Source organism: Dermacentor variabilis, chromosome 8 (assembly GCF_050947875.1).
Source record: "Dermacentor variabilis isolate Ectoservices chromosome 8, ASM5094787v1, whole genome shotgun sequence".
NCBI lineage: Eukaryota > Metazoa > Arthropoda > Arachnida > Ixodida > Ixodidae > Dermacentor > Dermacentor variabilis.
Window position 1 is genome coordinate 37,430,575 of NC_134575.1, and position 16,559 is coordinate 37,447,133.

The 16,559-nt window shown below is 42.1% G+C and overlaps 1 protein-coding gene across 1 annotated transcript; it reads right to left on the reverse strand.

Annotated features, from left to right (window-relative positions):
- Positions 1-1,853: 1,853 nt before the first annotated feature.
- LOC142590999 (uncharacterized) lies at positions 1,854-16,257 on the reverse strand. The gene is made up of 6 exons (XM_075703374.1): positions 16,001-16,257; positions 15,785-15,915; positions 11,122-11,200; positions 10,919-10,998; positions 7,727-7,946; positions 1,854-2,610 (listed from the first exon to the last, which is right to left on the reverse strand). The coding sequence occupies exons 1-6, from the start codon at positions 16,200-16,202 to the stop codon at positions 2,528-2,530; spliced, it is 795 nt and encodes a 264-aa protein (XP_075559489.1). The 5' UTR covers positions 16,203-16,257; the 3' UTR covers positions 1,854-2,527.
- Positions 16,258-16,559: the final 302 nt, after the last annotated feature.

The following is a 16,559-nucleotide window of genomic DNA, read 5'->3' on the forward strand; positions in this document are numbered from 1 at the left end:
GACAGCGCGTCCCAACGCTTATACTCGCGTCAGCTCGAGCGGCGCACATAATTTTTTCATTTTCATTTATTATACCCCTCAGGGCCAATGGCATTACAGAGGGGGAGTGGTAAATACAAAAAGACAAAGACAGTTGGTTACATGAGTGTTTAAATGGTACCTGTATATACAATATTAGCTAAGGCTTCACGGAACTGTTCATAACTAATAAGGCCTACAACTTCGGCGGGAAGATGCCCTTACAAAAATTTTTAATGTGTTTTTATAGAAAGTCTTTTGAACTTGTTCAATAGAATTGTATTGTGTTTATTTTTACTTCTTATAGAATTTTCCTATAGAGTTCCAAAAGTTATTTGGCCACCGCATTCTTATAAGAACTCTAAAGACACAATTCTATAGAACATTCCTATCGAGTTGCTTTAGAGATGCTAAAGACAAATTTCTATAGAACATTCCTACGTAGTTCCTTTAGAGATCCTAAAGACAAATTTCTATAGAACATTCCTACGTAGTTCCTTTAGAGATCCTAAAGACAAATTTCTATAGAACATTCCTACGTAGTTCCTTTAGAGATCCTAAAGACAAATTTCTATAGAACATTCCTACGTAGTTCCTTTAGAGATCCTAAAGACAAATTTCTATATAACATTCCTACGTAGTTTCTTTTGAGATCCTAAAGACAAATTTCTATAGAACATTTCTATCGAGTTGCTTTAAAGATCCTAAAGACAAATTTCTATAGAACATTCCTACGTAGTTCCTTTAGAGATCCTAAAGACAAATTTCTATAGAACATTCCTACATAGTTTCTTTAGAGATCCTAAAGACAAATTTCTATAGAACATTCCTACATAGTTTCTTTAGAGATCCTAAAGGCAAATTTCTATAGAACATTCCTACGTAGTTCCTTTTGAGATCCTAAAGACAAATTTCTATAGGACATTCCTACGTAGTTCCCTTAGAGATCCTAAAGACAAATTTCTATAGAGTTCCTTTAAGCACAGTAAAGACAAATCTCTATAGCATTCCTTTAAATTTGCTAAAAGCAAATTTTAATGGAAAATTCTATGCGGTTGCTTTTGAGACCCTATAAGGCAAATGTCTGTAGAACCCATGTCTATAAGTATATTGCTCACTCTTTACCAAAGTTCTAGAGAAATTCACTGTAGCATTTAGAGACCACAGTATATGAGCGCAAAAAAATTGGCACTACAACGAAGTGACTTGTTTTAAACATTTATTGCACTGAAAGACTAGACCATACTGCACAAGACATGTCTTCTGCAGCAAATTAGGATGCACAAACATGCACACATAAACTGTAGCTGCCAATGCGCACCTCAGGTCAAGCTGGTGGTACTAGAGTATGGAACAAGAAATAACATTGCAAGACTCGACTAGAGTTGACACCTGACAAAAAGAAGCTTGACGAAGACAAAAAAGTTTTAAAAGCTTGTATTTTGTTAAAAGAAGATAAATTGAGATCAGACAACATTCCAAAATTAGGGTGGGAATACAAACCAGACTAACGCATGCAATACCTAAGCAAAAACTTTGAAGTAATAGTCTTGTGGAAACCTGGAAGGTGGAGAGAAGGAAGTAATAAAGGGAAAATCAGACATCCGCCTGTTCGTAGCAATTGCTACAAGGGAAACCCATACGGGTCCAACGAAAGAAAAGCCTCGCAGTTGAAGAAAAATTTGTCCTGATCCGGGACTTGAACCCGGGACCACGGAAAGGCGGTGGTCCCGGGCTCGAGTCCCGGACCAGGACGAATTTTTCTTCAACTGCGAGGCTTTTCTTTCGTTGAACCCGTATGGGTTTCCTTTGTAGCAATTGCTACGAATGGGTGGATGTCTAATTTTCCCTTTATTACTTCTCTCCACCTTGCGGGTTTCTGCAGAACTATTACGTCAAACTCTTGCCTTTGCTTCGAGTTATTGACAAATTCAACTTCGCCCTGCCCTCCGCTAGCCGCCTGGTTAGCTCAGATGGTAGAGCGGCTGCCCCGGAAAGGCGGTGGTCCCGGGTTCGAGTCCTGGGACCACTGTTGGAATTTTTCTTCAACTACGAGACTTTTCTTTCGTGGAACCCGTATGGGTTCCCTTTGTAGCAATTGCTATGAAGGGGTGAATTCTCCCTTTATTGCAAAAACTTTGCCAACCTTAGTATGGCATCAGATGCAACTAATAGAATAGTTATCTAGTTTTTTATTGAAGAGTTAAAGGTCAAAAACAATACAACTTCGTTTCTTGAAATTTTGCCATTTCTTTTATTTGTATAAGTGTATTGCCTAATAAAATATGATTATGTTACTGAGCTGTCTGGATGTTTTTTCTTCCCTTTTTGAATGACATGTCTAGTTTGAAGTAACAATATTCCTCCCAGGAGGCTTGTAAGGTATGCATGATAAATAAATAAATAAATAAGTAAATACACAAACAAAAAACAAATTTTGCCTTAGCATTTCAGTTTACACCACCAGCCTGACCTGTACGGAGCGCTTCAGCTGCTGCTCTGATGCGAGCTACTTTACTTCCCGCGAAAGCAGCGACGACAGGCTACTTTTCAGCCTCATAGGGTCCGCCTGGAACTCTGCAACGGTGAAGCCTGCAAAATACAATTGAAATTATCTTTAAGAAGATGCAATGAACATTCAGCACAAACATGCCATAAATATTTATATGTATATAGTTGTGGCACTATGCTAAGTTTCCTTTCAGTATTTCAGGAAATATTATGTACAAATTGTAACAATAAAGCAGCAGACCTCCCTGCCCACTCTGTAGCGAAGAAGGGCAGTTCTTAGACAATCACTTTTGAATATACTTTTGCTTTCCAGAGATTTTGTGACACTAGCAATGAACCAATGCCCATGGTGCTAACATGTCGTTGCTAGTGACCTAAAAGTATCTCTAAGAGCGATTGTTGAACATGGCCCCAAGACAGCAACGCAGTCACTTCCCGCTTATAACATAAGCAAGTAGGAACAACCATGAACTATGACTGCTACACAGATATCACACTGTGCATAGCAAATGCATTTTTGGAAGACAAAGGGAATGACCTACTGGCTTCTATTGTTCAGTGGGTAAAAAAAATTATTGTTCCCTGCACTGATGGCAATAGTTGGTATGCACTGTGCTTAACTACGCTAGTATTTAATTTCTCCTGTGGAGCTTCACACTTTGAGCAATCATGATAACCATACATGTAAGTATTCATTGCATGGGGCCAATAAGACCTTTATGATTGTTTTTGCAAAATAAGTTGGACAACTTCCAGTTTGTCATATTTGGAACATAGTCACAATGTCACTGTCACATAAACAGGGACAGTATATTTGTGCTTTTTGAGTTTTTGAAATAATTACCAATTTCTAATCTAGGATTAGTGCATGTACATTAAGGAGTACCCTGAACTGAGTTTTAAGTGCAGAAAATTTTAAATTCGGTAATCATTAAAATTGGTCCGTATTGCTACTTGGCATGTGAAAAATGGAAAAATAATTACGCTCAGGAATTACACAAATTTTAAAGTTTATTGCATAGAAGTTCTATAGGCCAGGCAGAAGAAATAAGGTGCTTGAAACCACATACCGTAAAAACCCGCATATAATTTTTTCCTATTAGCGTCCCAAATTTTCGCCTTGTACTATATGTGGATCCGAATGAAAATTTCAGTCAGAAATTTGGGCTAGAAGTTTTGGTTCCGTTAATGCTGCGTGGCTATGGCTTGACTGCCTTATTGCTGAGTGGCTACGGTTTCGTTTCCTTATTGCTGCATAGCTACAGCTTGGTTTCGTTATTGCTGCCCGACTACAGCATCGTTTCTTTATTGTTGAGTGTGCACCTGGGCAGCACACGTGCAAACCACACTTCGCGAAGTGCATCTTTTTAATTCTGCATTAAAAGACCAAGAAAACAGTACTCGACTACCTTCTAGAGACAGGTTATTTTAGCCGCACAGGACATTGACAACAGTGCGGCCGGAAGGCAGTTTGGCGTCGAGGGAAGCATTCACGGATGGCGTCGACAGAAGGAAGCCCTTTTCACGTGCAGGGGAACGCGAAGAAGCTTTCACGACCCGAAAAGTGGGACATTCCCTGAAATCGAACTAGGCCTGACGGAGTTCATACGCAAACAGTGAGCCGCGCATCTAGCTGTGAGTGTGGAGCTTACACAGGCAAAAGCTAAGGAGCTTGCTAGAGAAAAAAAAGCTACCGCGCTCCACCATCAAAGCAAGCAAGCACTGGATTTATCACTACACGTGCCTTGCTGGATTTTCCTTACGTTGCCAAACTTCGATTTCGCAAAAGCTGCCCGAATCGTTCGAAGAGCTGTGGCTTTCCAGCACCACGTTATTTCACTGCGCATGTCCAAGAACTTCCAGCTAGGACAAATCAGCAATGCTGACCAAACGCCGGTTTATCTGGACATGCCATCACCCCTCAACGTGCATAACAAGGGCTCTAAACAAGTTTATGTCTGGTCCTCTGGCCGTGAAAAAACACGAAGTTACCGTCCTGTCGTGCACGGCAGTCAGACACAAGCTCCTGCCCTATGTCGTCTTCAAGCGCAAGACAGTGCCTAAAGGTGAGGTCCTGCCAAAAAAATGTGGTCTTGAGATGCCATGAGAAAGGCTGGATAAACGAGAATCTTGTGTTCGACTGGATAAAGTCCGTCTGGTGTAGGCGGCCCGGCGCACTGTTGTTGTTCCTGTCTATCCTTGTGCTGGACGCATTTCATTATTTGGCCAACTCAATGAAGAGGCTGTTGCGCCAATCCGGCACTGAACTCATCATTATCCCAGGTGGGATGTCGCAGCTGCAGCCTTTAGATGACTGGGGGACAAGCCGTTCAAGGAAGCAGTCAAACGGTTTTACGTAGATTGGATGCGCGCAGGTGAGCCTGCAGTGACGCCGAGCGGGTCTGCTGAAGCGGGCTTCGCCAGCCACGCTACGCAAGTGGATTATGGATGCATGGGCCAGCATACCAGAGGACCTTGTGCGTTGCACATTCAAGAAGTGCGGCATCTTGAACACGCTCGATGGCACAGAGGATGAGTACCTCTGGGAAGATATGTCCGACAAGGAACTATCCGAAGAGAGCGCAGCTGAGGAAGACAGTGACTGAAGTGCGGAGTGCAATTTAAATAAATTTTTTCCTCAGAGTTTCCTAACTCGTATTATACGTGGACAAAAATTTCTTTTCCCATTTCGCGTCTCAAAAATTTCACCTCGCACTATATGCAAGTTCATACTGTATGCGGGTTTTTACGGTAGTTGCAACAAATTTATTATTGCTAGAAGTTGCAGAGAAATTAGTAAACAGATTGTTAGTTATTTTTTGAACAGACAACGTAACTGTGAAGTTTCAGCATCCTTAAGTAGTGAAATGTAGCAGCTGTCAGCAATAATTTCTCTCTTTACTGCCTTTCCTTACCTCAAGTGGCAAACCTTCTTCCTCTTTAGACTTTATCAGCTAAGAGATGCTTACCAACTGCAGTAGCGACACCTGTATGACTGGCAGTGTTTACAGCATCCATGTGCTGTGACATAGTTGCTAGCGTGGACAAGACTATGGAAAAAGGGTGGGACAGGACAGAGCACTACTTTTTCAACAGTTCAAAAACTAGCGCTCTGGCCTGTCCCACCATTTTTCTGTAGTCTTGTTCGCGCTAGTACCTATGTCACAGCAAATGCATCAACACCAACTAGCCCAACTTTCCACGTTAATTACAGTATCCATGCACAGTGAGCATTGGTTGAATGACACACTACAAATGATTTGAGGCAAAAATGTTGCACAACTATGGCTGCTCTCGTACAAGGAATATGCACAAGCATTTACCAGAAGTGCAGCGCAGTGGCTTGCACACATCTTAGTTTTCTTTTAAAGGGGTCCTGAACCACCACTCAGGCATGGTGAAATAAAGTCTTCAGATAGCATTTGCTGCTGTGAACATTTCAGCCAGGTTTTGCATTCAGGTACGGCATGTGGAGCTCGCAAGCGGAGTGCAAAGTCTTTGTCCTCTCAAATGCTCTCTTTTCAACAGAAGCCTGCCCGTCACTCTTTTCCGGACAATTTATTTCGTAATAAAGTGCCCAGAAAATGTGGCTGCTATTGGCTAATAGCTGACATCAATCAAGAAGGGTGTTTGGATCAGTGCCCTTTTCCCTTTTGTTACTGAGAGAATTTTTGGTGAAGTTTAAACAGGCTGGAGTAAGCAAAGATCTGCTTTTAAATTTTGATAATAATTACGCACTTCTGCAAGAAGCCGACTATTATCTGCTCACGTATGAATGGCTCCGGCCGCCCGCATGGGAATTAAACTTTGGCTACCCTGCTTATTGGTGTCATGGCCATCAGCTTGGTCGGGTCTCACCAATTTCGATTAGTTTGGAGCCTTCAACTAGCCTAGAACCACACAATACTTGGTCAGAACATACGCACGCTTGCCAGCGCACTGTCACTTGTCGCAGCTCCTGGTTAGATGCCTTGGCAGACTTTGCACTTCAATATGCACCAGTTGGATTTGACCACTATCCGTTGATCAATCTGCGGGCAAAGCCGGTCTGTAGCATGGCCGGACTGGACCACATGTGCACAAGCCCACACTGAAGCCCTGTCGTGCACGAAGCAAATGCTGCACATACCCACTACAGCTGCAGTGTGCTACGTAGCATAGACACTGTGGCCACTGTGAGAAGTTCACTGGCTGAGCGCACTTTCACTCAGTGATTTCGCTCAGTACCAATGTCATCATCTTACATTGACTATGTTTACTAGGCTGTCTTTGGCCGTGACCTCGAAGATGTGCATATGCCAGCTTAGCCCATGGCTGGTGTGCACATACCTCGGAGGCCATGTTTCCTCACTGAGCTGGTGGCAATGAGGTCGAAGTCGAAATGCATAGCGCTTTCACTGCTTCTGCTGCTCAGATTCATTGCTTGCTTGATCACGCGAAGTTGGTGTTCAGACGGCAGCTATGCTCCGCCCTCACGTGGTGCAGTGGCTGATCTTGTACCAGACGATCGCTCGGTTTTATGCAGCAAATGACATCACGCATGGATTGGCAATATGGCGGTGGGCGCCAGAGGGCGGCGCTTAGAGCCAGCGAGTTCTTGCTCATATTTTGGACAGAAATGTGCTTTTACCGCCCAGTTTTTAAATGTGTATAGCCATAACAGACCCTTCATTACAATTTCTCGCGGAAAACTGCAAAATGTTAGGTGATCATGTCATGCCCCCTTTAAGGTCACCTGAAAAGGCGAGTGTGAGAGAACTGTGCCAGATAATAAATGTTGTACTTATTGGTGCAGTAATGCAAAAGGAAAATTGGAAGTGCATTGCAGATATGCACGCACCAGGGAATGAATAAAATTAATAATGGGAATTTATCAGCATGCACAAAGTATGGTCAGGAAGTTGTGTTGATGATGGAGCCTCATGAATACAGAGCAGGTGCCCTCCTAAGGGGGGGAGCACAGCAGAGAGTTGCACCGAACGATGCATTGCATATGTGCACATATGACTGCCTATCTCAGCACTTGCTGCTGTTATAAGGCGCTAATATAACGTGCGGTCAATGCTTGTTTGCTCACGCGAATCATAAAGGATCAAAATTAGGTCTGCAAATAAAAGCACATAATTTGTGCCAAATCATGAACTTACATACATACTGCTGACATACGTGCTCACAGTAAAATGGGAAAATGGCTTACCGATAATGGCATTCACTTTGACAGGGTCCAGGCATTCCCGTTGAGGTGCACAAGGATGCGCATTGGACCGCCGTCCAAACAGTGATTTGCCACGCAGCTCCTCTGCTGTGAACAGATGCCGCATGAGGCCCCTTGCAAACTTAGCAGGGGCCCCAGGGCAATTGCGGCGCAGTCCTTCAATTACTGCGTTGTCTACGACAACTCCGCCTCCGATGTCCATCTGCGAAAAATGCCGAACAGTGACAAAGCGCACACAAAATTAAACTTTGGCAATACAGCACCAATGCACATAAAGAACTGCCAAATTCCTATTTAAAGAATTATTCAGCTTACATTTTTTAACAAGGTGGTTAATAGAAAACAGCAGTTATATGCCACATTACATTCCTTATTTTGCGAAGCCTTCTGAACAAGTTTAGAAGTCCAACAACTTTGTAATCGAAAGTTTTACAGAAGCCCATCTGGTCAGGATGAAACATGACAAAGAAAGACTTACACTGACCAAATAAAACTTTAAAGCAAGACGTTTCGGCTTCCAAGCCTCATAGGAAGGCTTTCCCAAGGTTTTCATATGAAAGCCAAAACGCCTTGCATTTAAAGTTTTCTTTGGTCAGTGTACATCTTTCTTTATCATGTTTCATCCTGACCAGACAGGCTTTCATCGAACTCGTGACTACAAAGTTGTTGGACTTCTGAACTTGTTCACAAGTCTTTGTGAAATAAGGAACGTAATGTGGCATATAAATGCTGCTTTCTATTAAACATCTGTGTAAGCCTTAATATGGGGCTTGGAAGCCACAACATTTTGCTTTCAAGTTTTATTTAGTCAGTGTAGGTCTTTCTTTGTCATCCAACTTTATTGCCGAACTCTAGCAAAAATTGTTTTCACATTTCTCCGCTCACATTTCTAAACTGAGCCAATATACCGTATGGAAGCTGAAATCCAAGAGCCTTAATCGGAAATCAAGCTGAATTAAATTATGGGGTTTTACGTGCCAAAACCACTTTCTGATTATGAGGCACGCCGTAGTGGAGGACTCCGGAAATTTCGACCACCCGGGGTTCTTTAACGTGCACCTAAATCTAAGTACACGGGTGTTTTGGCATTTCGCCCCCATCGAAATGTGGCCACCGTGGCCGGGATTCGATCCCGCGACCTCGTGCTCAGCAGCCTAACGCCATAGCCACTGAGCAACCACGGCAGGTTCAAGCTGAGTTGTTGAAGCCATGTGTTGCAATTTTGCACAAGACTCCCAAGACAACTATGTAGTCATAGAAGGTGTCAACTGTAAGCATAACATGGATTTTCTGTACAATCCCTTTCTTAAAAGGGAATGTGAGTGCATACCAAAAATTTTTTTAATGGTTATTCTGCGAGTTATAGTGCTGAAAACTTGTACATATATGTAATATTATGTGCTTATTTTGAATATATAAGGTCATTTTCATCTATCTTCTTTGTTCAAGTTCTATGCAAGCTTCCCTTAATTATCTCCTGCGAAGATTAGGGGCTACTGCGAGGTATGGAATTTAATCTGAAACTCGAAAAGGTGCTCTTTTGGCGAGTAACTTTGAAATCTTGCAGCTATTGTTCTAGGCAAGCCAAACCAATAAGGTTGGTCTAATTTCACTCTTGAATCATACAGAAGGTATTGGTACCCTGTTCAGCAAAATTTCAGGAACTGGTATTCTGCAAATCTTTGAAAAAATTATGTAAAGGAAGCTCGGATAAAACTAGAACCAGAGGACATAAACAAAGATAGGCTGCATGTTCAAAGTAAGCTCGTCACATTACATATATAAAGTTTTCAGCCCCACATCTCAAAGATATCTTTTTTTTTTTAACCCACCTCCCACCTAATGGGTCCTGAACTGCCCATCGAGGTTATTGAAGGAATGCAGTCCATGGATGGCATATGCTACTGTGAACATCTCAGCCAAATTTTTCAGTCGTGCGCAGAGCATGTAGCTCACAAGTAGAGTGTGAAGTCAAGTACTTTTCAAAAACTCTTTTCAAACGAGGCCTTTTCACCCACTTTGAAACTGTCACCAGCTTAAATATGCCGTCTGCTATTGGCTGATACCAATCAAGAAGAGTGTATCCGTCCGTTTCTTCCTACAGTTACAGTGTGTATTTATTGAAGCACTTTATTAAACAGGCTCAAGTAAGCAAAAAGCTGGTTTTGAATTTTGATAAAAATTACATACATTTCTAGAGAAAACTGGCTATCTTCTGCTCATGCTTGGCTGCCACCGCCCACGCAAGAATTAAACTTTGACCACCTGCTTATGAGTGTCGTAGCTGCTGAGCCTCGCTAATTTCAATTAGCTTTGAACAAAACTAGCTTCGAAGCAGGCAAAATTTAAGGTCAGACCACATGTATCCTTACCAGCGCACACCCCCTCCAGGCTGCTCCTGGCTAGATGCCATGGGAGACAAGCTATTGACAACACTTCAGAATGTGCAAATTTGATGTGGCTATTATCCATTGGTCAAGCAGGTGAAGGGCAAAACTGGTCGGTCCGCACTATGCAGCGCAGCCAAACTGGAGAGGATGGGCACGGGCACACACTGGAGCCCTGTTGTGCACAAAGAAAATGCTACGCACGTCACACGTGGCTGATAGACTGACCGATTTGAAAATTGCTGCCAAGGTTACACATCAGCACCCTGCAAGGCTGAAACTGTGGACTTTGAAGACTCCTACGCTCCCAACTTCTTGTGAGGCTGCAGCTACCTTAACTCCGGTGTGGCATTATTTTACCATAATGGAAAGCACTGGGCTAGAGTATATGAAATGCCTTGCAAGTGTGAAGCAAGGCATAACATGATGCACCATTAATGTGGAAAAACAAGCAGTGCTGCCTATGTCCTTTTTGCCACAAAGAACAGTTGCTTTCGTTCACATGTCTGATGAATTCTATGCTGGCTGCCAACTCATATGCACTACTGTTAGGTTTTTCAGTGTAACTTTATGTAGCGAATGTTGACAACAAACTATTTCGTGAATTTAAGGGAGTTTGTTGCAATAATGTTCATCTGTAAAATTTCACATATATCATTATATGGACAGACAACACATAGGAACTGGATTTTTGATTGCGACGTTAGACCAGATGTCGGGCCCTATATAGATGGCAGACACATTTACAAAAATTATACATTATACACACATTAAACATAGGTCTTACCTTTGGGCATGGCTTCACACTACCCCCGATGACATCGTCCTCAATCATTTTTTTTAGCTTTTTCACCATCTTGTGGCATTCTAAAAAAAAAAATAATTTGGCCTCATTCAAATAAGGTAGAACTAAGGCGTAAATTTTCTAAAAGCTTCTGGTGGCAGCCTCACCATATGGCAAATAATGTGAAAAACAGTAAGAAAGCCTACCATGCAGTTCCTCCAATTCTTGATTTCTTCGCTTGAGGGCTGCCAACTCTTCCCTCAGCTGCTCACATGTGGTGCACACCTACAGTGGTTTATTGACAAACAATTCAAACATACTGTTTTATAGACTAACATGTAAAGCGTGAAAAACAATATGAAATATTTGGCTATGCTTCATGCATCATCACTAAACGAAAACTGCACTTTAGTTTCGTGTTAACCATGAGAAGGCATTATTTTGGAATACAGTTATGGAAAGTAACTTGGCTAATTCTGTTAATCATAGCATAAGAAGCCAAAAAACAATGACACCAACGACAATACAGGGGACATTACTTCTACTCACAGGACATCCATGTTAATAAGGACTGATAAAGAGTTTGCAGGGCTCGGATCATGTTCGATAAGGGTTTATAATGGTCAGATCAAGTTTCATGACATTGACAGTGACACCAGGCTGTGTTGAGATGACCAAGTGGCACAATGCTTACGCATACTTAGGCAACTACCAGAGGAGTTTGTGCGTGAATTTTACATTTGGAGGGTGCAAGATATTGTAAAATCAAGTTCTGCACTGGAAGCAAAATAGAACAGACCTTGGTACTTTATGAAACACTGTCTAGACTTAAATGACTCCTTAAAATATGGAGTATGAATATGCAAAGAGTTAGAAAAGACACCTATCTGAGCGTTCCGACTCAACTTTGCTGAATCTGATGCTTTCTGTCATTTCAGCAATTTCACGAGAAGTACTTCATATGCGGAAACCAGTTACAATAGAACCTGGCATTAACACAATAAAAGCTTGTCTCACAATTCCCCAGCCACTTAATGTGAAGGCATTCCATTACAGTACTGATGCTGTGAAATGAACTAGAATTATAAGGTGTCCTAAGAGCAAAAGTAGACAAAAACAAAAACCATGAGCAGAAAAGCTAAGATTTCGGTAAATTTTAGCTTACCTGAGTGTTTATTGTGAGCAGTGCAGTTATTTCAAACTTTTTTTTTTCTCAAAAGAAATTTTTTTATGCAGATCTTTCGTACATTAACAGACATAACTGTTTTCTACTTAATATTTTTTAATTATACGTTGCACTTTGCAAAGTATTAAAGTGCAATGAACATCCCAAAAAAATTTGCACAATAACCTTCAGTATGGGTCCATCTTAATAGCAATGCGCATCTATCAAGAGAGCCCCCCCCCCCCCCCCCTTTTTTTTGAAGATCACACTCCCAGGACTTCAGAACTTCTTAGTTTTGGTTCATTGCACAGGTTAATATCTCTCCCAAGCGATTGCCAAAAATATTTTTTACTATGGCAGGCTAAATTTATGTTACAAGTGCTGGTGTGAGCCACTTTGTTTACAAACCAGAAAAAATATTTTTTACAGGTTATACAACACTAGTTTTCCCAGAAGAATGTGCTCTGTAAGAGAGCCTAATAATCAGCCTTCATACTCTTATTCAAAGCTTTTTTTTTTTCTAAACATGGTCTCATACCTTAACACAATCCATCATTACAACCTAATACAACACAACACTTTATTGAAGCCAAGCTAAGGAAGGACAATTTTGATTGCAGATGACTACTCATGGAATGTAATGTGGTAATACATGTAACATTGAAATCATACAAAAATATTTTCAGAACAAGTGCCGACCCTGCAACTAGAGTAATGTATTTTTTGAAGCACTGCTATCAAGGTTACACAGCTTTGATGGGCGAAGTGAGTGTGACAGATGCACACACTGGCAAGAGCATTCTACACTGTGTGTCACTAAACCTTGCTGTGCAACAGCCTGCAAATGACACTAAATTTGCATGCCTGACTGTGGTATAACCATCCACGTACTGAGTGACTGAAGATTCCACCTTCCACTAAGGTCACACATGGAAACCATAGCAGGCATTTGTTCTCAACTTACCTAACCTCCATGCATGCCAACGAAGAGATTGCACAGATGTGCTGTTTTTGAGCGCTGTCAAAATAACCTAAAGTGACAAATAATTGGAATTCAAATCAGCACGAACATCAGTACGGAACACCAGTAAAAGAAGGATACAGATGCGGCCCTGACTAAGAAGATTTATTTGCCACAACCGCGCAATATATACTTGCACAGTAAATAACAGAGGAAGGAAAAAACCATGAAAGTAATAACAATGATAAAGATAATAAAAGGAATAGTTCATTCAAACACTATCACTGTAAGACGTACAAATTCTGTGCACAGACTTGCAAAGTCCAGAAACAAGAAAATCAATTTCTTTGTTAGATAAAGCAATCAAAAGCCTGCTGACACACATGAAGGAAGGCCACGTTGCCTAGCCTAGCCATCTCCAAATCCTTTAGAATTTCTCTGGTCAGCTGGTCCCAGTGACGTATCACAATGTCAATGCCGAAAGTCAGGCACACAGCCACAGTCTCGGCAGTGAATACAAAGGTTACCAGATGTCACTGAGAATATGCTGCAGGCATGCTCCTTTAACCGCTTATTGAGACAACGGCCTGTTTGGCTGATATACCGCTTGCCGCAAAACAGGGGCAGGGATTACACCACCGCTTCAAAGCAAGAGACGACATAATTGCAGTGTTTCATCTTGCAAGCTTGGTTTTATTTAGCACTTGGATTTACGGCCCTACACAACCTAAGTAGCCTTTAATCTGCAGAAAAAACATTACATCCACCAGCGACACATTTGAGGTTGTGTGCGATGCCGTAGATGTGCAGAATGATGACAAAACTTCTTTTGTCTCGCCCCTTTGACGAGCTCAAGTGAGCATCCCAGGACTCATTTCTGTTTCTTTCAGCAGGCACTTGGCAAATGTCAAAACATAACAAAAGAACCCAGCCTTTATGAGGCGTTCCAGTTTGCTTCTTAAAGTTGAACAAGATTTTGAGATGGCAAGACTTTTGCAGGGCATTAGTGTAGCAAGTCTTCACAATGGCCCACTTTACAACCTTTGTGTGCATAGATCCAAAAGGGAGCAATGGCTTGTCAGGACAAGGCTGATATGCCCAAAGAGTGTGGATAGGACGCAATGTTAATATTAAATCCAAGAATCTAATGGACCTACCCTCAGGAACTTCATGAATTAAAGCAAGCAGCGAAAAACAGTTTCAAAACTGTCAGAATGAGTCCTGGGATGCTCACTCAAGCTAGACAAAGGTGTGAGACAGAAGAAATCTTGTCATTGTTTTGTGCCTTCACGGCATGGCCTACAACTTCTGAAATATTGCCGCCATATGTAATGGTTTTTTTTTTTCTACACCTGAAAGGCTGGTTAGGTTGTGCAGGGCCGTAAACACAAGTGCGCAAGAAAACTGAGCTTGTAAGATGAAACACTGTAATCATTTCGTCCCTTGCTCTGAAGTTGTGGTATATATCCTACCCCTGTCATGCAGCAAGTGATAAAATGGCCTAACAGGCTGTTGTCTCAATGAGTGGCTAGGGGAGTAAGTCTACAGCATACTCTTGACAACATCTGGCCACCATGGTAGTCACTGCCAAGACTGTAGCTGCAAGCCTGACTTTCAGCGTTGTGATGTTTTAAAGCATCCCCAGGACCAGCTGACAGACGAAATTCTCGAGGCAACATGTGTTAGCAGGCTTTCAATCGCTTTATCTAACAAAGAAATTTATTTTGTAATTTCTTGGCATTGCATGTTTGCACGTGCAATCTGTATTCAAGGAAAAATGGCACAAACAAACATGAACAAGATAGAAAAACTTCCACGTTTTTTTTATTTTGTACCCGTTTATTTGCACCATTCTTCCTCAAGTATGGATTACCAACATGCCCAACAGTCAGTACTTCTAAAGTAATTTATATGGCTTACAGTGATGGTGTATGATGGACTACTCATTTTACAATGTTTTTCATAGTTTTTTTCTTTCTTTTTTTGCTATAGATTGTGCAAGTATATATTGCATGATTGGGACAAATAAACCTTTTTGTGAGTCAGTGCTGTGTCTGCCTCCTTTTCCTGGTCTTCCATCTTTTGCCATTTTAATTTCCCAGCATGTAGTACCAACTCGCACAAGCACAAGTTATAAAAAATGGGCACACTGCAGAACATCCTCAAACGAAGTTAAATTGTGGTGTTTGGTGTCCCTGACCTGCAACAGTGGATTAAGGGTAACTGCATTGGAGAACATCATATCTGGACCCCTTGTAGTACTTAAACGTGCACCCAAAGCTCGGCACACGACTATTTCACCATTCCCCGCTCCTGGGAGTGTGGCGGCTACATTCAGCAATCGAATCCCCGACCACGTGTTTACCAGCACAGCCACACTCGTGGTTCACCCTGAAACGTCCTATATTCGTCAACAGTGAAGCGGTCTGCAAATTTAATTCAGCAAATTCAGATAAAACCGCGGGTTAAATCAGCGAATAACAAAGATAAAACAACAGGTTAAATGATCACATGCTCAGTCTCTGGTTAGGCTAATGTCACTGTCACGCTGCCATGAATTGCATATTCGGAACAACATGTACCGTCATCGCTACAATGAATAAAATTGCACAAAGCCTTGCATTTACGGTTCTTAGATTGACACAGTTGCCAATAACAAAGTGCAAGCGCAATTCCGAGGTGACGCAATACGGTATTAGCACTCTACCACGCCACAACGCGCTAGGCAAAACAAAAAAATTACCGATTCTCCCTCATCAACACTGAAAGTGCCCGATGCGTCCGACAAAAGGCAGCAGTCATCGGCGGCGGCGATGTCGCCTACGGCGGCTGCGACGAGTCGCGCGCGCTTCTTTTCGAGAGCGCGCGGCTTGCCTGCACAAAATATATAATACGGCTTAAGTGGTGCAGAAGCAGTTGCGTTAAACATTTATGAAAAAATGAAACATTGGCATCTCACCTACGTCCAAAAGCTCAGCAGGGGCAGCCTCTTGGCCTTTCTCCCATGTGCACATCAGCACAGTGCCGCGTAACTCTTCGATGGCGCTTTCGTCTGTATATAAACGATATCCTATGGCCACGTCTGTTATGCAGCTTATAGGATATACGTCCCACTTTTGTTCTTCAGTCCACTTAATTAACACGTGGCTCATTTCGCTCATTTCGCTCGTGCTGGAAAGTGTCGGGTTAGAAAGTTCGGAATGCGAACATGCGAATGGCCCGCCTGGCGGCTGGCGAAGTCCAAACATTACAGACTTGGATTGACCGCTGACTATGGATTTAAGTTGTAAACATGGCGGTCATGACGTATATTGAGTTCTCAAAATCGGTTTTGGTTTGACATTATACGTGGTCTTAGAGATTGGCATTCAACGCACGTTTTGCTGTCACCACCGTTTTCGTGCTTCAGGTGGCATCCGTGACGTCGGTGGCACGTCATGTTCGTCAACGTTTACCTGCCGGCAGAAATATTGAAATTGTCGAACGCATCTGTCGAAATATTAGCATCTGTCGAACGC

Excerpts from the sequence above, each read along its gene's own strand:
- LOC142590999 (XM_075703374.1), bottom strand. The coding sequence starts at position 16,202 with ATGAGCGAAATGAGCCACGTGTTAATTAAGTGGACTGAAGAACAAAAG. Across the intron at positions 11,201-15,784 it reads GTGTTGATGAGGGAGAATCG|GTGTGCACCACATGTGAGCA; the intron begins GTAATTTTTTTG and ends AAACCACTGTAG. Across the intron at positions 10,999-11,121 it reads AGAATTGGAGGAACTGCATG|AATGCCACAAGATGGTGAAA; the intron begins GTAGGCTTTCTT and ends TTTTTTTTTTAG.